Below are 26279 nucleotides of genomic sequence, written 5' to 3' on the forward strand. Positions count from 1 at the left end.
GTGCCCAATAGTGGATAGCAATACATTACCACACACACACAGTACATTGCCTTTTTTCTTTTTTGTTTGAAAAGTCTCATGGTATTAGAATAAGACTGTAATATGCATGCCAGGCCAGTAGTTGGCATTGTCCCTTTGTAAAGAAACCCTTTGTGCACAGACTGCTTGTTTTATCCAAAATCTTATCTGATAGAATCTTATTTTTATACTTGTTAGTCTATATATTACAATTTTGACATAAGTACTGCAGCTGAGCTGGAAAGATGTGTTTTTATCACAAGCGCTGCAACAACGATTTGGTTAATTATTGTTTTGGTTGTGCCATACACTTGCACATCATGCCTTTTTTCATTTATGATTGATTGTGATGATTATACTTTTCTGCCTGTTCACAGTTGGCTATTTTTTAATTAAACTATCTTAAGCTATGTGCTAAAAAACTAAACGTTTGCGTCTTTTGTGCTCCTTCTTTAATCGCCTTAAAATGCCACAAAATGGCCTAGTAATTGTTCTCAAGGAAGTATTGTTGAAGTGATACATCACTACTGAGAAACAGATCTTTGTATGTCGGGGAGGACCTAACTTTCACGTAAGTTGTTCGTAGAAGTTACGGAGAGTTTTCACCGCATGTGCAAGTAGAAGTTACGGATAGTCTTCGGCGTATGTGCATGGTCAAATGGTCACACCAGTGCATTTTAAAATAATAAAAAAAAAAAAAACATCTGTAAGCCATTTCTTTTTAATGTTATTGTACGATGAGTTTAAAATATTAAAGTGTTTTAGGATCATACTTTGTGGTATATTTACAGTTTAAACCAGTATAGGCAATTATAAGCACTTTTAGGTGGTGTGTACGGTGGAGGTTTACTCTACACTGTATGTGAAAATGACATATTTTAGTCCAATATTGGCATGGTGCACTTTGCTAGAGAGTGGCTACAACCGGACTGTAGTCCACCATTGTTATTAGGGTTGTGACATAAACTTGTTTACCATGCCTGCCTATACCTATACATTTGGAACATTCTCCAGCTTTAGGAAATAGACAATTATTTTGTTGTTTAAAAACAAACAAAACAAACATGGATTTGCCCTGATATCGCCCAAAAGTCAGCTGGGTTAGGCTCCATCTCAGCCTGCGACCGCCGCAGCAATGTCATTTAAAACATCAGCGCTTTGCTCCGAGTTGTTGTGTGAGTCCCCAATGAACATACCCAGGAAAGTTAACTCTTTATTATGTTCGCCAGCTCGTGAGCTTACGCGCTAGCACCACCGCGGCTAAGTCGTTTAAAACATCAGGGCTTCGCTCCGAGTTGTTTTGTGTGCTAGTCCCCAATTAACACAAACACGAGAAAGGTAACTCTTTATTAAGCATAACCTCAGTGAATGTCAACATATATTTTATTGACAGGTGAAGGGCTCATCTTCAGCGGACCAACCACACAGTCTTGCAGCTCGAAGGTGGGCTTTAGTTTTCATGATTTCAGAGGCATAAAAATAAAAATACAGCAACAATGTTAATGTTTATCATGATAGTTTTTGGGAAAATATATAATCTTTTTTTTTTAAATTTATTTTTTTATTTTTTTTATCGTGAACAAAGCGGGAGGGGCCCAACGCAGCATCACCACACGGCTGCCATGTACATGTTTTACCTTTGAAATGGTAATCCCAGACGCAAATGCCTTGTCCCATTTAAAGCTACTGTGTCACCTCCCAGGTGGGTGTGTGGCAGAGCGCCCTCAGGGACCCTCCTCGCTAATGATGTTGGTAAATATTGAAGGGAGGGGGACGAGCTTCTTCCCCTACCACACATGTTCATGGGGGAAGTGTGCACGTGACCTTCCAAGGTCTTGTTGCTTGGCTTTGAAATGCCTCACCTGAGGGGCGTACGACATCTTGTTGTAATCTCTTAAAGTGTGTCTCCTGCTGATCTGTGCCAGATGTAGTCTGTGTGACACAGTTATTATTTTTAATTCATGTGTTCATTCTTTGTTTGCTGTATTGCACAAACGGAAGGGTAAACCAATGGTGTCATACTATTGACTTGTTTTGAGGCTAATACAAGAGCTCAAATTATGAACAAAATAATATCCTAGAAAAGAACATTTATGGGATCTGATTATTTAGTCCATAATAAATAAAAGTTTAGATTCAGATTTAAAATTTTGACCTTGTTAGTCTGCAATTTCTCTGAAATTGGGTATTTGACATGCATTTGACATATTTGACTTATAAAAATGTAATTGTATTTTTCAAATTTAATATACATATTTGATCATTCATTCATTCATTTCAATTTGTTGATTTTTGGCCCTGTTCCGCAAGTTCTAGTGTGGGTTTTTCTCTGGGCATTCCAGCTTACTACCACTTCCCAAAACCTAGCATGTTAGGTTCAGTGAAGACTCCAAAATATGAATGCGTGCCCTGCGATTGGATGGTGACCAGTCCATGTTATACCCTGCCTCTCACCGATAGTCAGCTGCCCTAATGAGGACAAACAAGCACAATAGAAAATTGATGGATCAGTGGATTCATACATAAATGTAATTTAAAAATTACCTACAATGATGAAGTAAATTGCAGTGTAACTGTGAAAAAGGGTAACGTGAGGATGTAAACATAGACATTACATTTTATTTTATTTTTTTCGCAGTTTGAAACAATTCCCAGGTGTCTGTTGGATGCTTTTGTCAAAATACCCCAAGGATTATTGTCCACTTTCTCTTTGGAGCCTTTGATCGGGCGGGCCTGTCTCATGCACATGAGCCACTGCTCACTCCGCCTCTCCTTTACTGCAGGGCCATTGTGTTCCCATGACAATGAGAGCGGAGCTAGTGGGGTACAAAGTAAGTTACCATACCGTAAAAACGGCATGGTTTGTCTTTTCACTCATGGAGGCAGCACTTCAACCCAAACACTGTCCATTTTGAGAGAGATTCAGAGAGGTCTCGCTCTAAAATCTGTTGTTGTTGTTGTTTTATTAACGTAACCATGATGACTAGGGGTGTGGGCAACATTGTATGTGGCAGTTTTTCTGCCCAATCTGTGAGGTTTCTGTGAGCATGGCTGTTTAGAGTGGGCTGTAATGTGGCATGCCAAATGAGCACTGCGCACCCGCTCAATTGCAGGGCCAATGCTGATTACAAATTTGTTACCATGGCAATTAGGGGGAGAACTCGGAGGGTTCAGACTGTGAAGGGTGTGTTCCACCTTTAGGATGACTTGTATTTTCTCTCGTGGAGGCAGTACATCAACCCAAATACAATCCATTTAGAGATATCACTCTTAAATCAATGTTTTAGAGTTATATTGCTGGGCTTGAAGTTTGAACTATTTAGCACAACTATGCTGTTTTAGCGCTGGGCCACACACTTGCAACAAAAAGTGGAGTCACTTGCACAAGGTGACATGGTGTGTGTGTGTGTGTTTGTGTGTGTGTGGCATTTCTTTCTACCGGATCTGTGAGGTTATTCTGGGGGAAGTCGGCTCAATGGGATCGATTCAACTCTCATCAGGTCCTATCCCCCACCCACATCCCGTCCCCGTCCCTCTGGAAATTGATTGGGTCCGCTCAGGGAATACCATCAAGAAAAAAAGAATGTGCCTCATTAAATGGAAGAGAAAAAAGGCTACTTGACTTTTTTTGGCCACAGTGGGCAGCCAGGTGGCGTAACGTGCGACTAATGTGTAGCTAGTGTGTCCATCACCTGGGGAGATGACAGCCACCGCCTTGGGGGAGCCGCTTGAGGAAAAACCAACCTCAACAACACTCTTTTTTTCGCTATCCGTCCGCCATCGTAGCGCCCAGCTGGACGCTCCAGTCCAAAATGCCACTACTCCAGAAAGTCCACCACGACTCAAAGCAGTTTGTTTTGTCCTGGCGGAAGGACAGGCAGACAATCAGAAGACAGAAAAGGGGGGAAAGGATGTCCGATATCGGGCCTCGGTGGCTTTGTTGTTTGTTTGAGCTGTGGTGATCGAAGGGGAGTGGATACAGGGGAGCATAAAGGATGACATTTCTTTGAAGGCTGGCTTGTATGGAGCCACTGAGAGGCTTCGGAGTGGTGCCGCCACAGCCTGGTCCTTGCATGTCATCCCTGCTGGGATCAGAGCGATGATCCTGTGTGCTGCTTCTACACTAGATAATACATCACATACTAGGAAAAAAAAGCAAGAACTAGAACCTGTGGAACCTCGAAAGTCGAACTTCAGATTTTTACAGATTTCAAGACAATTTTTTCCCATAGGAACTAATGGGAATACATACTGTATAAATGTTCATGATCATGAAACTTTTATCAGTGAATTGTACAGGCAATTTCTTTAGTAACATTTTTACAATCTGAACAATCATACAAGAAAAAAAAGTTCAACAGCTGTAAATAGGAACTGATAAGTAAAAACAGTAACAGTCTCCATTTTACCTCATTTTAACAGGTATACATTTGTGTTTCTCTTTATTGCGCTACATTCTAAGCAACTTTTTATCTCGTTATTAACTTAATGCTCGTAAAATTCATATTTTTCTTATAATATTGAGACTTTATTCTTGTAAATGCAGTCAAGTTTATTTGTATAGCCCTTAACCTTAATCACAAAAAAAGTCTCATAACATTCATAACTCGTAGGCTTTTCCTAGATCTATGGATATTTTCGTGAAATTTGATTTTTATTTTATATTATTACTTTATTCTTGCATAATTTGGCGGTCTTCTTGAAAAATATAATTATTTTATCCTATCCTAAAATATCCTTCTTTTCGCATGATTTATGGATTTATTCTCATCTTTTGCACAATTGTCAAAAAAAATAAAAAATAATGTACCGGCATTACCAGACAACTAGCAACCCATTGCTCAGTGACTGTTTTTTTTTTTTTGTCAATGTCTTTCTGTCTCCAAAGTGTTCTGTAAATTGACTGTCTGTTGTCGTACTAGAGCGGCTCCAACTACCGGAGACAAATTCCTTGTGTGTTTTTTGGACATACTTGGCAAATAAAGATGATTCTGATTCTGAAATATTACAACTTCATTCTTGTAAAATTGACTTTTGTCGAAATTTTATAACTATTTTTTCATGATACTATTAATTTATTCTTGAAAAATTACCCCCCCCCCCAAAAAAAATATATATATATTGAAACATTACAACTTAATTATTTCAGGCATTTCTTGTGCTATTATAGAATATTATATTATTATTAATAAAATATGTATGCAAATTCCTGACTTTTCCCCGTAAAATTACAACTATGTTGCGTTGGATTTATTTCTCACAATACACCTTGATTTAAGAGTTTGATTTGTTTCATGACCACACAAAACACTCGTATCTCAAATCATCTTTCCCCAATGAAATGGTAAATGGTAACTGGTAACTGGACTGTACAGTACATGTATAGCGCTTTATCTACACTATCACAGTGCCCAAAGCGCTTTCATACACACACATTCATACACCAATGGAAATTATTAAGCTAGCGGACTTTAGGGCAAAGCTTTGTTGTTGTTCAAATGCACGTGTACGTCTCTTTTTTTTATGTATAGTTTGACAGTCAACTTCAATTGGGAGTGGCAGTAAATAGCTTGAAGACACTTTTTTGAAAGAGTTTGTTTATGGCATTTTGCATTGTTTGTTAACATTAAGATAGTGGATGTTTGTAAGTTATGTGTTTTGGTTAAATACACAACCTGTGATTTTTTTTAATGTTTAAACCTCAACAGGAAAAGACAAACAGCTTAAAGCAAGCACTCTGCCTCTTTTTGAAGAATTCTTCATATCTGCCAAACGGCTACTTGTTATGAAGTAGGCTTCTGTCATTTATTTCCTGTTTTTGCTCGTAATTCTCGAAAAACTCTGAAGTGATGTCACTCGTAGGTCAAGGAACACCTTTTTTTCTCCTTATAATATTATAATTTTCTCTCTCCCAAAATGCTGAATTTATTTGAAAAGATTACTTTTTTCTCATAAAAATACAACTTTATTCTTTTGATATTTCCACCTCATTCTCAAAGTATCATTGTTTCTAGAAACAAAAATGACTTGAAATTGTTATTTTGGGGAAAAAAACGTTTTTTGTTCTCCTACATATGTCACAGAAGAGCTCATCTGCCAAAGCCTTGTCGCTACTTTTTGCAAAGCAACATTAAACAGGGCCTGTTTTACATGCAAGCTAAAACTTCTTTAGAAGAACTGTAAACAAAGTAGTTCTCACAAAGGGAACAATGGCGCTCCGGATCCCATTTGAAATGTCTGCGACTCCACTTTTTGTTGTACAGTTGTCAAAATGAAGCACAACTTGCTTTGTTTAGGCTGCCAATGACGCTTTGTAGGACATTTTGGGGGAGAACGGCGTCGTCGTCACATCTTTGCTTTGGCGGCAATTGGGGGGTGCTCGTTGACATCCGCGCTTACGCCGGCAACTTTTTAGGCAGGGATGCAAACAAAGGGCACAAGGCAGCATCATCGCAAAGAACAAACACATGAAAACCTGCACACGGTTAGAAACACCTGGCTATATGCCACGTCCTTGCAAGGATTAAATCAGCACTTCAAAAGAGCGGGAAACAAAAACAAAAAAACAGTCCCAGCGGAGGAGACGGGAGCGGATCGGTAGGCGAGACTGTCATCTGCAAACGAGGCATGAGGGGAAGAGAAGCAGGATAGTAGGAAGTGGGCAGAGCTTTCAGGTGTTGTAGTGGGTAAGACTTTGATGAGTGTGTTGCATTCAGTTTGTTAAATCACACTATTCTCAGCAATTAAAGAAAATACTAAAAACACACCCACTTTTGTAGGAAATCTTACAATTTTAAGTTTACTTGACTTGGTGGAGATGGTAAGCTGAAAATGTTATATTTATGCCTAGATCATACTGCAGGATTTTATCCCCAATGAGCTATTGCTGGCGATTTCCCAGATCGAGCCCGAGATATTTTGTCGGGAACAACAAAACCTCTTCAGACATAATCCACGACCAGCGATTTGGCCCTATGATAGCCTTACGACACCAAAATGAAAAGTCTAGCATGTTTGATTTTTCTTTTTTGTGATATCTTCCGTGTAATGTGACATATCAATGACATCTCTCCGACAGCGAAACCTTGACGTCGACTAATAGGAATGCATATTGTGACCGGCGCTCCGCCTCCCGTGCTTGGCGTTGTCAACACACTTGGTCCCTGTTGTCAACATTTTTTTACACGCACAAACATTTACAAATGTTTACCGAAGCTTTTGAGCATGATTCAATAGAACGTCAGCGTGTTTATGTACAAATGTTGGTGCTAGCACGAGCTTGCTCCATAACGTTTTGTACCCTGCTTGCGAGTCGTAAAGTATTAAAAGTACAGTACGTGAACATAGCTCAAGGAATCCTTGAATGGATAGCCCAAAACGTCCGGTGACACTGCATGTTTTTTTCCCGTCTTTTGTATTTATTTATCTTTTAGCGCATTGTTTGACAACAGGTAACGGTTGTATCCGGTTGCGGTGAAAGGTGAGACGTTTTCTGGTCACGCCTTCCCGACAGTGTTTGATTTGAGAAGATAAAGCCCAGTGATCGTTAAAGACGGTATTGGAATACATGACGTGTAGTGTTGCCACGTATAGTGTTGCCACTGTCTGACCAAGATACGGCAAGATTTAATGGCAGTAGTCTGACATAGTGCAATTGTGAAAGACAAAATTTGTCTTGTAGTCTGATCCAGGCATTACTGTAGTTATTTTCATAATAGTCATTGGTATGAAAAACACATTTAAAAAAATAAGTTGGGTTTTCACAATTTAGTAAGAAAGTTTACAAAATATTAAATGTCTATTTTACATGTATTAGACCATTGTCAAATGACTAAACACTAATTTTTCTTTATTTTCACAAAAGTAATCGGTATCAAACCCCCCAGTTTAGAGTGTAATGTTACAAAACCTTTACTTGACTATTGTCAGTAATGGCGGACATGCTATGGTACGCTAAAAATACTAGATTGAGTTTACTAGTTAGTAGACAGGGACCGAGCCCTGCAGCACGAAAGAACGAGTAATTGTCAAACGAAGCGGTCAATCAACACTGAAATGTTTTGGTTTAAAAACAGAGCTCTTTTGTTTGTATTTGTACAAAAAAACATTTCTACACTTTGCCACTAATAGTGTAAAATCCTGCTAAATTCTGAGCCTCATGGAAAGCAACGATACAGCCTCTATTTTATCCATCCATGAATTCTCTGTACCACTTTTCCTCATTAGTGTTTTGGGTGTGGTGGAGGCTGTCCCAGCTGATTTTGGATGAGAGGTGGGGTTCATCCTGAACTGGTCTCCAACCAATCGCAGGGCACATAGACAAACAGTCACTCACACTCACATTCACACCTACGGACAATTTAGAGTCTTCAATTAACCTACCATGCATGTTTTTGGAATTTGGGAGGAAACCGGAATACCTGGAGAAAACTCACGCAGGCATGGTGGAGAACATGAAAACTCCACACAGGAAGGCCACAGCCTGGATTTGAATCCGCAACGTCAGAACTGTCAGGCGGATGTGCTAAATATCTCTATTTTATTAAAAAAAAAAATTTTTTTAAACATGACTGTCATGATAATATCTTTACTTTCTTTTTGCACTGACATAAGATAAAGGCCAGTACTGTACTGTATTGTACGGCTGTATGGTCAGTTTGCTGTTTCCCAATTCCTATTTCCCACATGAAACAGTAATGGTTGGAACAAGCATGAAATCTACCATGATTGTAGTACATTATTTCACACTAATGCATTTAAGTTGACTTTGGTAATTTACTGTCACAAAGTAAATCACGTGAAAGAACAGAAGAAGACGACAGAATAGTGAGCTCGCCTTAAATTGTCATAATTTTCTGGTTCATGGTTACACCACGGATTAATTGTATTTAATAATCGAAAACAAAAAAAGGGGTGCTTATTGTTTATCTACTCCACCAAGACAATAAAGCATTGTGTGTGTGTGTGTGTGTGTGTGTGTGTGTGTGTCGGTTTGCATGCAGGTGGAGTTTGAGTGGCTGCGACAGTACTGGTTTCAGGGCCAGCGCTACACGCGCTTCTGCAGCTGGTGGAGCAATCCCATGGAAGAGCTGGAGAAGGACTGGAAGCTCATGGAAACCATGGTGAGCTTATAATATAATGTTTACCAACTCAACATAAACAGTACACTTGCACAATCTAATTAGAGCCAACACAAACGCTGTATCAAAGAACAAGGGAAAGATGTTAATGCTCACTTTTGATTGGCGCTGACATCTCTGATACTTTGTATACTTTGATTGGTGCAGGCAGCCTTTATTTGAATGGTCCAAAACAGTTTTCAAAACACCACGAATTACAACTACAGTCATAAAACATTGTTGGGATAAAACTTATCCACTTTGTCCATTATTTCAATATAGTTTTCCCCATTGGAAATGATGGAAATAGAAATGGTTGGTTCTGGGATGAAACATCACAAAACCTTAATTAACTGTACATTTGACATTTGCAGGTGTCAACACAAGTGTGAAAATACGTGTAAAATAACGGTCAATAGTAAGATGTAAAGAAGAATGAAACACTCAAGTGTCAACATGACGCCGTAGTGATTACATTACATTTACATTACCAGTAGGTGTTCTGCCACGTTTTAACATTTTAAATCATGTCCATCCATTTTCCGTACTGCCTATCCTCACTTGGGTCGCGGGCATGCTGGAGCCTATCCCAGATGATTCTGGGTGAGAGGCGGGGTACACCCTGAACTGGCTACCAGCCAATTGCAGTTAAAACGTGTAATAAAATGTAAAAATAAGCTATTGCTGTAATCATTAACATTTTAGAGACATGACTTTTGAGAGGCTTTGGAATGAGGAAAAAAATCGTACATTCTAAATTTCCAGATTTCATATAGTTCTGAATTGACAAATTCTGTACAATTCCAGATTTCGTACAATTTAAAATGTTTGAAATTATGAATTGTACAAAATTTGGATATCCACAATTGTACGAGATTTTTCCACTGTAAGATATAACCAGTATGTCTCTCTTCCAAATGCAAATCTTCCAATGTTATGAATTTGTTTTTCTTTGTTTTGTAGAAAAAGAAGCAAAAAAGTTCCAAATCTTATGCTTATTTTGCACATAAAAAGACAATCATCACACATTTTAATGTTCATAATTGTCAAACGCGTAAAAAGAAGATTGTGATGATTATGGCGTTTAGTGTTGGGTGTTCCCCTAGAATTTAGCTTTGAAATTTTGGATATTCAGATTTATATGAAATTTGGGCATTTAAGCAGCATACTTACTTCCTTACCAACTTCTTGACTACATAAAAGTACACAAACAAAATACAATAAATAAATAAATAAATGAATTAATTAAGAAGGCATTAAAGAAGAACAAATATAAAAAGAAAATACACACCTTTAAAAATTTTTTAAGTTTTAAAGCAGAAATAAAAAGAGAAACAAAATTGAAAAAAACCCAGCATAAACATAAACTAGTATATTTCTCTACTACTGCTATTGCTACTACTAAAACAAATAATCTATGCCAAATGAAAAGCATGTATCGCCAAATATGGTGAGCTTTCGTTTTTATGCAAAAAACACAAACTTTTCTTCCTCCATGCTTTTTACCAAAGAGCAACACAATCAAAACACTAATGATCACAAAAAAATAACATACTGTATCATCAATATAAAAATCACCATGAAATCATCATTCAGTATTAACGCATTAACTAACGTAAATGCCGTCTGCTTGTGATGTTAACACAAAAATCATCAAATGACGTGGTGCCCAGTAAATGCCCATCGAGTGGGGAGGGACGTGTGTTTGTGTGTGTGTTTATAGTGACATGAAGGACGGGCGCCTTCTTAAAGACGTGTCATTTGTTTAATCGCAGCTTCGCAGACGCTTTTATTGCAGAGGGACGCAGCTATTAGTCAGACACCACCGTAAAGGAATCACTTTGTAATGTCACACTCATAATTAAGTCTCCAGCATCGTGCTGTACACATGTGCCACACATGCACACACAGTCACACTCGCTCACTCTCACACACACACACACACACACACACACACACACACACACACACACACAACAGAACGCTATGCTTGGTCTCAAAGTGTTTGTGTGTGTGTTAACTGGCTTGATGCTAGAAGCAGCAGGGGGCACTCTTGTATCACTGAAGCATTCTCCCTTCTTCCTATGCGATCGCTTTTGCTACCTCTCTATCTCTCTTTTCTCCCTGTGTTTCCTTTAGTCTCTCGCCCACCGCCAGTGACTCGAGGAGCTCTCAGTCTGTGTCAGTGTGCAGAGCTGAGCAGTAATCGCATCTAATGCTCAGGCTGGGATAAAGACTGAGAGCACCTCCACTCTCTCACTCTCCTCTCTTTTTCCATAGCTCTCTCAACCGCTCACTGTCCAAGCACTGCCTGGCAGTCGGTGAGTGGGTTGGGTGGATCTTTTTTTGAATTTTACAATTTTTTGGGGGGGGGAGCAGGAGCTAAACTCATCTGGAGTGCCGCCTCTGGGGGCCCTAAGATGAAGTGTGTGATTTGGAGGCGCATTTAGAGAAGGGCATCAAGTGAAATGTGAGGTCTCTCTCTCTCTCTCTCTCTCTCTCTCTCTCTCTCTCACTCTCTCTCTCTCTCTCTCTCTCTCTCTCTCTCTCTCTCTCTCTCTCTCGCATTCTCCCCTTGTGTTGCAGTGTCACCCAGCTCTTTCTTAATGTTGAGGAGCAGCCAAGTAAACCATAACCTGTGTGTATATGTGTTTACATTTGGAATTCTCTCCTGCACTCGAAAGACAGCAATGCAGTACAGACGATTTGAATAAGTTGTATAAACATACATTTTTATCATTAAAAATAAAATAAAAACAACATAAAACATTGCATAAAGTTTTCTACTATTTCATTTTTGAATAAAGGTTGATAGAAATAATAGAAAGAAGTCCTGTATATACACGTGCGTGTGTCCACATTTGAATATCTTCTGTGCACTACTAGCATCTTAATTCAATACAGTGAATTTAAAATTAATAAAAAAAAACAATTAAAAAAAACAAGTTTACCAAAAAAAAAAGAAACTGGTTACAAATTCTGTATATTTGTAAACATCAATATAGTTTGATATAATACTACCACAAGGAACCATATGTAGTTTATGTACTAATTTAGGTTATTTTAAAAAAGATTTAAAATAGCACTAATAAAATAAGAATATCCATTTAGTATATTTATAACCATAATATCACCTAATGTACATGAGAATCAGCAAATTTAAGTTCAGTTAAAAAAAAAAAAATAATTACACAAAAAATAGCACAAATTTAAAAAATGCAAGTCAGATAAATTTTGCCACATTAATGTCACTATGTCAATAAATGTGCTCTTTGTACAATACAATTTAAGATCAGTTTAAAATAATAATAAATGATAAAAATGAACCATACAAATAATTGAAAGAAATAATTTTAAAAATATTAAAATTTATCAACATAAGTATCATTTTACTCATAAGTAGGATGTGTATTTTCTCCCCATTTGAATGTCTTCCATGCACTAGAGCAGGGGTGTCAATTGAATGTCTAACAAATTTTTGTCACGGACCACATATAAGTTATAACTTCCCTCGGAGGGCCGCTACAACTGTGAACCCATATAAATGAAAGATTACCTCATATACTGTAATTACATACAGTATGCACAACACATTGATGGATAACCAGTTTTGAAATCAGAAGCCTATCAAAACATGTTTTTTGACTATTACATTTCTTTTCAAAGGGGGATTGATAACAAAAAAATGCTTGCAAATATCTCAATGGTATTACACCAGAACACAATGAGCAATTTTGATTTGCTTTTGCGGGCCACATAAAATGATGTGGCGGGCCGGATCTGGCCCCTGTGCACTAGAGTCTTGATCTAATACAGGGAATTTAAGGTCAGTTTTTACACATAAATAAATACAACAAAAATCTAAAGATACAGTAAATATCAGATGAATAATAAAAATAATGAAAGTGTTGTTTTATTAAAATACAAAAAAACCATTACTTTGTTTGTCTAATAAAAAAAATTGAGAGAGACGCTTCATAGTATAGCTAGATTGAAATACAATAAAATAGTTTTCATAAATATACTGCTTGTTTCTTTATTTGTTTTACGTCTCCCACTATTTTGTCCATTCATTGAGTCAATGCAAAAATAATATTACATTTGCCCGGCACACAAACATAATAATTCAGGTGTCGTGATGAAAGACAGCATTTATTGCTCTGGCAAGCAATATTTACATCCCCGTGCATCGACCTCTTCCATACGCTGATGAAAAGCACTTCATGCATGTGACTTATAGTTTTTTTTTTTCTTTTGGGGAGTGGGTGAGTAGGGGGGGCTGTGGTGAGATCACAACACATTTCTCTTGAGTTATTTAAATCAGGCTCAACCCCCTCCTTCTCCCACCTCCGCATCACACACACACACGCACGCACACACACACACACACACACACGCACACACACACACATTTTTTTATTGCATTTATTTGGATGCCAACACCTGGCTGTAAAGCTGTTGAAATGACCTCCACTCCATATCATTTTATATGAATACAATGCATTTTTTTCACAGTAATTTTGTGGGGAACCTTTCAGTGTTTATAAAGTCATTCGATGGACATATATCGTTGTGATGAAAACATGCGATGATCAAAGAAATTTTTATTGCGATTCTATATTATGAGCATTTGGATGTTTAACAGTTCCCCTGAGGTTTTATATATTAGGGGTTGCATCAAATGCTCCGGCGGTGCGCTAAATAACCCACGGGCCGTAGGTTCCAACCTGTGCTGTAAAACATAAAGAAAAAGATATTTTCCATCTTTTTGTCATATTTAGCGCACAGGGGTGCATTTGTCACAGTGGCGGTGGTGCGCTCGTGCCCACCCTCCCTTAGTTTATGGTCACTGCCTCTCCCTGGGGCGGCGTCCAGCCTGTTGTCATGCAAATGCTTCCTCCTTTCAATTGAATGACATTCTGATTAAAAAAAAAAAAAAAAAAAAAATGAAATAAAATACATACATAAATAGATAAATACACTTGCTATGTATCTGGCAATCTGTTGAATTCATTATAATAGAAACAAACTGACAGGCTAGTACAGGAGTGGGCAAAATATGGACCCCTGCTATATACAGCCCACCGAGCATTGGTAGTATTGGTTGGATTAATTTGGATGCTTTACCCCGCAAAAAAAAATGTAGGGTATATAAAATGTATGTGTGTATTCATTATTATTGTATTCTTTGTATTCATTTTTAAATCAATTAAGACTGTCTGTTGGATGATTTGTTGTGCATTATGAAATTTAAGATTATATTTTTTAAATCATTTTGTAAATTTGATGAAATATTTGGTTAATTAACTGTCCTTACATAAATTACTTTTTATTTTTTTATTATCACATTTTCTTCTGTACTACCTAGCCCTAGCTATGTGCTGAAAGCTATGTAGCTTTGTAGTTTTTCTACTTTTTCTGAAATGCCTTAAGATGCCACATTCTGCCACCAAATCCCTCTGGAAATAGCAATTGGTGTCAAAGAAGTAGGTTAATGTGATACATCTCAACTGACAGTATAAATGTTTCTGGATCATAATTTGCAGTATATTTAAGATTTAAACTATTTAGGCAATTTTTGGGGGGTGACAATTACTCGTGTTTTTTGCCATTATATAGTAGGGGATTACTGTAATAATGTTAAATTAGAATGAGTTATCACAAACTATGTTTTCCATACACTTTTCACCTCGTCTATTAATGACCTGCCTCATTGTTTTGAAAATCAAATGTTGCACTTGGGCATTGACCCTATTGTTAAAGGTTGTGCGTGTGTGTGTGTGTTTGTGGGGGTGGGGAGGTTCTCGATGTAAAGTAATTTTTTATTAATTCTTTTATTTTTTAAACGTAAAGGTTCTTCACTCCCCCTTGATCGGCGTTGACCTGTCTTACTGGTTCCCTCAGGAGTGTGCTATCAAGGCCGTCACAGAATAGAGACATTTTCCTTTAACTTGCAACAATGAGTCACAATGCACAATAGGCAGAGAAAGAGGTTTGGCGTCTTGCAGAGTATTTTAAATACTGGCGTGCTGTTGTGCGTGTCAGCACCCCATCCTCCTCTTTTGATTTTTCATCTTCCTGTCTTGCGTGTGTGTGCGCGTGTGTGTGTGTTTCTGTGCGCGTGCGCGCCATTGATGCTAATGTATGCACTCAGCGTGACTTTAATTGCTTTAGCAGCTCTCGCTCTGTACACTACAGCTACTCCCCCCCCACCTCTAATTTGTCACTTTCCCGACTTCAGTGGCGGCTCATCTCACTGCCGCGGTGGCGAAATCTCTTCTTCCACTCTCCGTTCCCGTTCTCCCCGCTTTAACGTCAGCCTTGTTAGAGGGAAGTCTTTTTGTATCAAGGAAAAATTAATAGACTTTCATAATGATAAACGGGATCCACTCCAGCCGGAGTACGTTTGTATACATCAAGATGTAACAAACAGGAAGTGGTATCTGGGGCTATGTCTGCCTCTTCTCTGCTAACCCGGTCTGTCAGTCCCTGTTTTCCATCAATTTGGTCACACCTATATATACTTTTTTTCCCCTCATCCTATTCCCGTGTTGTGTGTCTGGATGTAAAGGAATAATTAATAGACGATCCCTGCTCACATGGTTATTTGGGGTTACAGCGGAGGTCAACCTCCTCAGAAGTCATCAAATTTGGACTTCAAGACACTGTGGACATTTTTGCAGATTTATTAAAAAAGAAAAACTGAAATATCACACAGCCATAAGTATTCAGACCCTTTGCTCAGTATTTAGTAGAAGCAACCTTTTGAGCTAATACAGCCATGAGTCTTTTTGGAAATGATGCAACAGGTTTTTCACGCCTGGATTTGGGGATCCTCTGCCATTCCTTGCAGATCCACTCCAGTTCTGTCAGGTTGGATGGTGAACGTTGGTGGACAGCCATTTCGGGTCTCCCCAGAGATGCTCAATTGGATTTGAGTCAGGGCTCTGGCTGGGCCATTCAAGAACAGTCACGGAGTTGTTCTGAAGCCACTCCTTCGTTATATTAGCTGTCTGCTTACGGTCATTGTCTTGTTGGAAGGTGAACCTTTGGCCCAGTCTGATGTTCTGAGCACTATGGAGAAGGTTTTTGTCCAGGATGTCCCTGTACTTGGCCACATTAATCTTTCCTTCGATTGCAGCCAGTCGTCCTGTCCCTGCAGCTGAAAAACACCCCCACAGCATGATGCTGCCACCACCATGCTTCACTGTTGGGACTGTATTGGACAGGTGATGAGCAGTGCCTGGTTTTCTCCACACATACAGCTTAGAATTGAGGCCAAAAAGTTAGATCTTGGTCTCATCAGACCAGAGAATCTTATTTCTTACCATCTTGGAGTCCTTCAGGTGTTTTCTAGCAAACTCCATGCGGGCTTTCATCGGGCCACTCTGCCATAAACCCCGACTGGTGGAGGGCTGCAGTGATGGTTGACTTTCTAGAACTTTCTCCCATCTCCTGACTGCATCTCTGGAGCTCAGCCACAGTGATCTTTGGGTTCTTCTTTACCTCTCTCACCAAGGTTCTTCTCCCCGATTGCTCAGTTTGGCCAGATGGCCAGCTCTAGGAAGAGTTCTGGTCATCCCAAATGTCTTCCATTTAAGGATTATGGAGGTCACTGTGCTCTTAGGAACCTTAATTGCAGCAGAAATCTTTATGTAACCTTGGCCAGATCTTGTCCCTTGACACAAGTCTGTCTCTGAGCTCTTCAGGCAGTTCCTTTGACCTCATGATTCTCATTTGCTCTGACATGCACTGTGAGCTGTAATGTCTTATATAGACAGGGGTGTGGCTTTCCTAATCAAGTCCAATCAGTATAATCAAACACAGCTGGACTCCAATGAAGGTGTTGAACCATCTCAAGGATGATCAGAAGAAATGGACAGCACCCGAGTTAAATATATGAGTGTCATAGCAAAGGGTCTGAATACTTATGTCTGTGTGATATTTCAGTTTTTCTTTTTTAATAAACCTGCATAAATTTCAACAATTACGTTTTTTTTCTGTCAATATGGCGTGCTGTGTGCACATTAATGAAGAAAAATGAACTTAAATGATTTTAGAAAATGGCTGCAATATAACAAAGAGTGAAAATTTTAAAGGGTCTGAATAGTTTCACTACCCACTGTAATTTGGTTTTACAGTATAAAGAGTAATTTGTGTATGTTGGGACAGCTGAGCCACAACAACAGCTGCAGTGATGTATGTGTGCCTTTATGGAGCATGCCCTAGTGAGTAACATCAGGAACATCACGGTTGTCAGGCTGCGGAGCCCCCCCCTCTTTTGGGCCCCACCTTCCTCTCCCCTCTCTTGGTGCCCTCGCCTGTCCTTGCTCAGGACGGGTGCTTAACATGGGCTTGCTTTGGCGGGCTATGACTGTTTTTGGATGGCAGCTGGCTCCTGTGTTGGGCCCTGTTGGTGGCTGGGGCCTCCATGCTCTCCGGGGGTGGTGGGGGCAATGGCGGCGATGGCGGCGGTGGGGCCTGCTGGGAGCGGGTGTGGGGGGGGGTTGGGAGTGGGGTTCAGTGGTCCGGTACTTGTGCCCTTCCCTTTGGGACTGGTCAGGGTGCTTCGGTTGGGCTCGGGACCTCCCTGGGTCCTGGGGGATTGGTGGTGTCCCCCTGGTTGGGTCCCCTGCTGGCTTCCCACATCCTGTCCTGTCCTTTTCTGTCCTTTCTCATCTTGTTCTCTTGGTTAGTTATTGTAAGTCCTCACTGGGTGTGTCCTCCCCCCATCCACATATAAGAACACGACTGTTGTAATGTTACTTGTGCTCAAATATCTAGACTGTCTCACGATTGTTCTGCTGTGGTTCGCACCCATATTCCCCTTGTCCACTCTGTCCCTCTGTCTTTCCCCGAAAACCCTTTTCTGTCTGGGTGCATTTTCAGTAAACATCTGAATAATAAAACAATTAAAAATATAAGCAGAGGACGTATTTCAAACTCCCCTTTTGCACAGCAAAACTGTTCCCAGCACAAAAGGCATACAGATCCACTATTCTGCAAGGCCATGCAGCTGAACAGGACAGGTTAATAAAAAAGAAAAAAAAAAGGAACATGACTAAAGTTGAGTTTTGCCTTGCTGTAGTTCTTTGCTAGTGTTCTCATTTTGTATTTGTGTGTTTGACGGTTTGTACCATTCAATAAACGGTTGAAAGTGCATTTTGACAGTTGTTTCACTTCACTCGATTGGCTACATGTATGTAGCTTGCTCGTAACAAAAATTTTGCCTCGCAACACAAAGCAAAAAAAAATAAAAAAATTACCAAGTAACTACACGTAACTCATAAGTCAAGGTACCACTGTAATGGTAATGTAAATAGTATGTAAATGTATGGTCCCCTCGCCATTTCAACAGGCGAGCAGTTTTACTTTTTTGGTTTTATTTACTTTCATTTTACATTAACTACTTGTAACATTTGTGTCACAGTTAATGTTTGAATGTTACTTAAATAAGGATCTTCCATTGATTAGATAATACCAGATCACAAGATTATTTGGGGTTACACCCGAAATACAACGCCTCAAAAGTTGTCAAATTTTGGACTTTAGGTCACATTTGCTGGGAAAATTTACCTCAAAAGTCAAACAAATCCATCATCATTTTCCATATTCAAGATTCTCATTTGATATGTCAGCAAAAGTGTTTTTTTGTGGTGCCACCATGAAAAAGGGAGACGATAAGTACAGAGCAGGAAACGGAATTCATTATGCGATAGTACTGCATGTAGGTGCTCAGTATGTACTGTATCTAACTAATACAATTAATCCTGACATAAATATCATGCATTTATTATAGATTTAAGAACATGTGGGATATATTTCGCTATCTCCATTTGTTGCTGACGGTGGTAAGAGAGGAGTAGACGGTTTTATTGTAAAAGCCGTATTCTTCTCAGGAGTTTCTGCAACATGAACACATCACGTTAATCCACTATTGTTGTTGCTGGCAGTGTGAGTGCACGGTTACTTATGTACATGTTGTAAACACGAAAACACAAGTGTAGCGCTTTTAGATTTACTCACTCTGAGACCCGGTTTCAAAAGTGATCATAAACGGCGGTTTCATTTAGACGAAATTTAGAAACAATAAGCGTGTACAGTTAATAAAGCTTATGAAATGACAAATTCACTTTTTGTGTCATATTGGAAGAATGAGTCAAAACATTTAAACAACTTGGAAGTCAACCAGCATTGTCCACTGTATTGACTTCATGTGTTACAACGGCTGTAGCGTAACGAAGAATGTGTCAAGGGTGAGGAAGTAGTAAGTGGGGTGTGGTGGGGTGGGGGTAGGGGTTCGGGAGGGTCAATGTAAATGTTATTGCACTGTTAGCTCATTTGATCAAAGTCCGGGAAAAGGTTAAGTGAATCCAATCTGTTTTTTGTATGGCAGAGTGGAGACACAAGCCCCAGGACGGAGAATGGATTATCATATTGCCGCTGTTGGATTGGTGCCAGGGGGAGGGAGGGGGCAGGAGGGGGCACTCGGATGGACAGTTTACCCCTGCCCGTAATGCGTTTAGACAGCAATTGGCCTTAATAACCTTTATTGACTCCAGCGGGTCAGTGCCAAGAATCTAATTATCAAAGTGTATCAATTTCATTGGAGTTTGGAGTTCGCCCCGCTCCAAATAATTATTTTAAGGTCGAGCCGGGGGCAATTAATCCCCTCTCTCATTTATTTGATGGCTTTGTAAAACATTATAAATGTAACACTTTCTGTTGTGCGGCCTAACATAAATAATTTCCGCAAGCAATAATTTTTTTTTCTGTTGGCGAGCTTGGGAAAAAGGCATATGTTAAACAAAATGTTGCAGTTGTTTACCAGCACTCATTTTTCTTCTTATAATTTTGTCTACTTGTGTCCCCAGACAGATTTTATTTTTTCAAATCCATTCACGCAAATGTTTTATAAAATATGATGCAACAGTGGAACATAATATATATTTTGAGCGCTTCTTGGTTACGTTTTGGGGCGATTTTGATTGATGTTTTATAATGTTGTTTTTTTTCCGGTAATGTCGCCGGGTAGATTTTTTTTCCAAATCCATTACCACACATGGAGCTCATACTAAATTTGAATTAAAAAGAAAAGAAAAAAAAACTCTTAATGTTTACATATACATATAATTTTTGGTAATTTGTGTGCAAGGGAGATTTTTTCCCCCCTCTGTTCATTGACATACATTACATGGACCCCTTACTACATTTATGAAAACAATGCACATATTGTTAGCTTTTTTTTTTTTTTTTTTAATTGCATTGTGTCCCCAGGCAGATGATTTTTCTCTCTCAATTCACACACATGCATCCCATCTGAAATGTGAGCATTTATGGGTTAACTGTTTTGGAGAATTTTAGATCATATATGTATATATTTTTTTTATTATTTCGATGGGCAGATTTTACACCTATCATTCATACACATGGAACCAAGATTAGTTGCAAGTCTGTGATTAGGGCTCATTATGCTGCTATTTATTTTCTATTACACTGTTTATTTTAGCATTTATGGTTGTGTGCAGGCTTACACGTTTTATTGTATTCTTGTGGAAAAAAACAACATCCACCCTTGTTTTTTATGTAATACATTTGTTTGTGTTTATTGGCGTAGTCTTGCAATCAATAATTGCACAGCCTTGTTTACCCTTAGCCTTCCTTCTTTGCCCTATTCAGACGTCAAGAAATTACCCTGAGATTATTGTTATTATTCATTTAAAATATGAGGCTGGTGACGCATGTTACAGCAGCTGTTTGCGAATCGAATGAAAAGCAACCAGGAAAGGAGAGAACGGAAGCCAAGTGTTGCGTTGTGAAGGTATTTGCCATTCCCTTTGAAGTCCCCATTCAACAGGGTAAGCTGAATTTTCAGCAGTTGCCTAATAGTGTTCTTTGTTAACGCTTAAACCCCTTTGGAGAATTTTCACGGGCAGATATGGCGGTGACGACTCCCAGCGAGCATCTATGTTACCTTGAGCCAATGGGGCCCGGTGGCTTTGTACCTTGGAGGTATCCGCTTGTGAACGGGAAATGTCACAGTGCAGTTTGTCTGTTGCACAATCGCAGCAAGTTCCAGTTTGCAGTTCTGCAGTACATAGTATGTAATGTAGAAGAGTGGCAGTATATGGCATGTTACAGACAGTTTGTACTATATACTGTCATGTTCCATATACATTGACATTAATGATAAAATGGAAATCCCCAATGCGTTAATGATGCTGTGGAAAAAAAACAAAAACGAAATACAGGTAGTTTTGGAATCAGCAATATGTATTTGTAGTCAATATATTCTGCACAGTGGAGCAGTAGTTAACACGTGTGCCTCACAGGTCTTAGATCCTGGGTTTCAATCTTGATTCTGACCTTCCAGTGTGGAGTTTGTACATTCTCCCTGTGGTTGTGTGGGTTATATCCAGATAGTCCCGTTTCCTCCCACATTCCAAAAACATGCATGTTAGGATAATTGAAGACTGTCCAGAGGTGTGAATTTTTTGGTGTTACATCTACATTGAGGCCAAGTCAGATGAATGTAGTCAGGATTATTAAGCATTGGTGTAGACTACTATTGTAGTTAGTTTCTGTATATAGTTCTACAAAAATATGATGATTAATTGTATTGGGTAGGTTTTAGCAGTAGTGTAGCATGGTGCTCTAGTGGTTAGCATGTCACAGTGAGGTTCAGTGTTCAAATCTCAGCCTTCTCTGGCCTTTTTGTGTAGACTTTACATTTTCTCTCCATCCTCGCGTGGGTTTTATCCTGTATGAATCCGTTTGACGACATTTGCCCTGGGATTGACCAGTCCAGGGTATATCCCAATGCTCACCCAGTCAGCTGGGATAGACTGCAGCTCAACCGTGACCTTAATGAGGACTAGTGCTATAGAAAATGGATGGATGGGTAATCCCATAGGAGCTGTGTAATGTCAACACACATTTTCGCTTCCCAAATAAAGAATGTTCTGTGCTTAAAGTGAAGGTGGACAGAACTTCCCACGATTGTTTTGCTGCTGTGGAGGACTGTTTTTTGGAATTGGGAGCTTATTTGAGCGACGACATTGAGTTTGTGTTTCAGCGCTGTGGGCTCTGGATTGTGTCACAGCATGGAAACAATGAGTCTGTTCTACATCACTGTCATTCAGCGAAAGAAAGTTAGCTCATTTGAAAAGAAATATGATTAAGAAGACAAGCACATTTGCGTCTTTGTACCTGCGTCTGTCGGATCCAATGTGGAGGACAGCTTATCCACGCTGCAAGTGGGTGGGGGATATTTATTGACAGCGGTTTGGATCATTTATTTTGTTTGTCTGTGTGACATTTTTTTTTCTTTTTTTTTTTACTATCTGTAGGCTTTAAAAAGCGGCTTGTCTCGTCTTCTTAAAAAAACAAATAAACACTTTACAGAGCCTGATCTGCCTTATCCGCTTAGCAGCTCACTGAATCCCCCACATTTATTTATTAGCTTACTTATTTACTGACTTATTCATTTACTTACCTCTGTATGGATTTGATGTGATTGCCCTCCCCTTTGTTCTTCCATCGTCCTACCCACAGCCAGTCTCTCCTTCTCTTCATCCTTTGCCCCGATCAGCAAGATAAGCCTTCAAGAGGAGGAGCGATAACATCCATTAAAGTGGTAAAGAGGAATCATGGGGCAGCGCAGATTAATCACCGCTTCATTTTAATCGCGTTCGACGGCGTTGGCTGCAGGGGTCCTGCTTATTCCTCCTGTGTCATACAGACACTGGGGAAAAGAGTGGTTTGTCTTAAAGTGCCTCGATGGCTGAGAAAAGTTTGATGGTGAATGAAAGCTCGTCACATCATAACCAAAAACAGGAACCCAGTTTCTCAAATTGTGGCCGGGGGTGTTTATTTACTCATGGGTTAGAATGCATTAATCAGGATTTAAAACACCTTGTCTGTCTTTGTTTGGTAATAACCAAAGGTGTAACCAAAAATCACAGTTTGCTATGTACCTCAGAACGTGGAGGAGGCCTGGGTATGTTCTGGGCCTGCTTTGCTTCATCCTGAACAGGTTGTCTTGAATTTGTGCAGGGTGCAATGAAATCTCAAGACTACCGAGGCATTCTGAAGCAAAATGTACTGCCTAGTATCAGAAAGCTTTGTCCCAGATCCAGGTCGTTGATCTTTCAACAAGTTAACGACCCCAAAAACATGTTAAAATGACTAAAGAATGGCTAAGAGCAAAATCATGGCCTATTCGAATGAACTGAAACATGCAGTCTGGAGAAGGCAACCTTAAGCCAAAATATCTGTTGATAGGGGTACAAGTCTAATTAAGAGTTAAATAAATCTCTTGATTGCAGTGATAGCCTCAGAACTTGATGCAACAAACTATTAAGTTAAAGGTTACCATGACTTTTGTCCATGTGTGTATTTAATTTGGATAGTTTTGTAAAACGGTAAAAAACGGATGTTGAAGAGCGACCTGGAACATATCGAGTCTTGCATGTTCCATGAACTTTCAACTGGGTTGGGTTGATAGTTCAATATAGCTTCGTAATGATTCAGATGTTGCGGCACGGTGGACGACTGGTTAGAGCGTCTGCCTCACAGTTCTGAGGACCGGGGTTCAATCCCCGGCCCCGCCTGTGTGGAGTTAGTTTGTTCTCCCCGTGCCTGCGTAGGTTTTCTCCGGGCACTCCTGTTTCCTCCCACATCCCAAAAACATGGATGGTAGGTTAATTGACAACTCTAAATTGCCCGTAGGTGTGAACGTGTGTGCAAATGATTGTTTATGTCTGCCCTGCGATTGGCTGGCAACCGGTTCAGGGTGTGCCCCGCCTCCTGCCCGATGATAGCTGGGATAGGCTCAAGCACACCCACGACCCTAGTGAAGAGAAGCGGCTCAAAAAGTGGATGGATGGATGGATGATTCAAATGTTCTTAAAAAAAACAAAAAAAAAAAAAAAACAGCAACCGCATGACTAACAGTAACGGACAATGCCACACACCGCAAAGGACGTCTTGAGTCGTAATTGGATTATGGAGTCATACACTCCATAAAACAGCGCTTCGCTTTAATCTGGCAAAAGGGGTTAGTGACACTGGCAGTTTTTACATTGAACGCTGTATGTTCAACATACTGTACACAGTGTATGATCCTAAAATAAGTCCGTCCTGGAAGACTAGAGTAGATACAATCTGATTCCATCAAGAGGATTAAGTGGGAAATCCGACAAAATGCACTTTGGACTTAAGTTACGCCGTGTAACTAATTATTGTGAATAATCGAGGATCTAATTAGATTTGACTTCAGTTTGAAAGGAAGAGAGAATCAATTTCAGGCTACTTTTCATGACATTTGCAATTGCTTATAACATGGGTTTAACCTTTGAACAAAGCCTGTGAACGAGGTTACAGTCGACTTCGGAAGATGGGAAAACACTGCGCGTATTAAATGAGTGTAATATTACGCAAAGCATGCCGTGTGCCTCTGCACTTAATTAGAAAGGGGCATTGAGGAGTTTCTCAGTACACCTGATTCATTATGCCTGTTGGATGTGATCGCTCCCCACCCAACGAGGCTGATGAGAGCTGCTTAAGGGTGTTTATGAGACTGTTAGCCGGCAGTGGATGCCGCCCCGCAGCTCTCGCCCAAATAAAAGAGCCATTTATTACATATAACATGACCCTCTCATTATGCGCAAATAGGAATTAATGAGCGCTATATCAGGCGCTCCCGGTGGAACCAAAGCAGCCCCGCTGTAAGGACTAGCGTTAATTACACCGTCCTACATCTTGCCCATTTAACACCGCCCCATCGGATCTCTCTATCTGCAAGAGGAAGGGCTTCACGAACTGGAGGAATGTTGAAAGTTTGCTTGATATTATTTGTGATTAAAACTGAAGGACTATGAGTTTCTGCTCTAGGATTGTTCTCACGTGGATACAATTTTTCACCATTTTATAGTACAATGGCGATAAGCTGTTGGCTGTGTCCGTGCCTTGTTTAAAGTAAAATCAACAAGTATTGCTCAAAGGAGATGAAGGAATTCTGCGGTTTACGACATAACCTGAACCGCTAAAGTAGTAGGAAAATCATATTGCAGTACATATATGTGTGAAAAACACTTATTTGCCATAAATATAAAACAATTAAATGAAAAACAAAGTACAGTGGCAAGTGAAATTCCGTCTTGTGGCGTGTGGCAACGTTTCTTATGCCATAAAATCGGATGCCGATCACAACCTCGAAACACAAGTCAAGACCGTCGTAAACCGAGGCCCCCCTGCTTATACAATTATTATTTTTTTTTTTACAATTTGTGGTGTGCGAATGCGGAGTTTTAGTTAATTGGATGTTGCTATCTTTTGTTCACCAGTCTTGTGGTTGTGTGTTAGTAAGAATACAGTGCAATCTCTAAGGCTGAATGTAATCTGTTGAGCGACGCTGGTCTTCCATTTGTTTGCTCCATCCAGTTCTTTGCAATGCCTGTTTTCAGGTAACTTTTGGTTGAATTCCAAATTGTACAACCTCAGGGAATTCGACTCAAGAGTTTCCAATGTCGTTTTTTCCTTACAAAATGGTTCTTTTGTTGGACTGCCTTCTATGTGATTTCAGACAGATGTTTTAACACATCTACGTATAGGCGGTCCTGGGTTTACGACAGTTCCGAACAAACTACGAAAGTTTCAAAGTTACCAAGGGCACGTAATTTAATAGTTTGCGCAGCGGCATAAGAATGTCGTCACTTGGTAGAGGAAGACAAGCTCAGTATTGCGTTACTTGTTTTTCATTTGATTCTTTTATATTCATGGACTCTCTTCGAGTCTGTTGTATTTTTGACTTTACTATTGCAGCGTAGGTGAGTCATAGCATATGCGTTCTGACTTGCGTACAATTTGTGTTACATTGTCAGAGCTCTGTTGTAAAGCAGGGACCCCCTGTACTTTCCTTTTGTCCAAATGTAAAACAAAATAAAATAAATAAAAATAAAATGTATCACTCTACTACAGATATCAATCAAGCATGTCTCCAAAACAAGATCAATCCCAAATGGATAGCGTTCCCCCATTTTTCTTATTGGTTTAGCAATTTTGCAAGCTTTGGACATATGTATCACTCTGACCTAACCACTCCAAAGTACAGGATGCTTGGCCTTGGTCCCAGTTAGCAAA

At 39.6% G+C, this 26279-nt stretch overlaps 1 protein-coding gene across 13 annotated transcripts in view; it reads left to right on the top strand.

Moving 5' to 3' along the window:
- fto (FTO alpha-ketoglutarate dependent dioxygenase) overlaps window positions 1–26279 on the top strand; it is a 255315-nt gene that overhangs the window by 81515 nt on the left and 147521 nt on the right. For 10 of the 13 annotated variants that reach the window (XR_009787382.1, XM_061765574.1, XM_061765576.1 and 7 more), the window contains exon 7: window positions 9021–9140. Coding sequence is in view for 12 of the 13 variants with exons in the window: in XM_061765574.1 (XP_061621558.1) it covers window positions 9021–9140 (120 nt within the window). In the remaining variant the exon portion in view is untranslated. Of the gene's footprint in view, window positions 1–9020; window positions 9141–11276; window positions 11437–14990; window positions 15801–19533; window positions 20148–26279 lie in introns of those variants that run through there. The other 3 variants (XM_061765578.1, XM_061765582.1, XM_061765585.1) reach the window with 3 other exon arrangements.

Source organism: Phyllopteryx taeniolatus, chromosome 2, assembly GCF_024500385.1.
Source record: "Phyllopteryx taeniolatus isolate TA_2022b chromosome 2, UOR_Ptae_1.2, whole genome shotgun sequence".
NCBI lineage: Eukaryota > Metazoa > Chordata > Actinopteri > Syngnathiformes > Syngnathidae > Phyllopteryx > Phyllopteryx taeniolatus.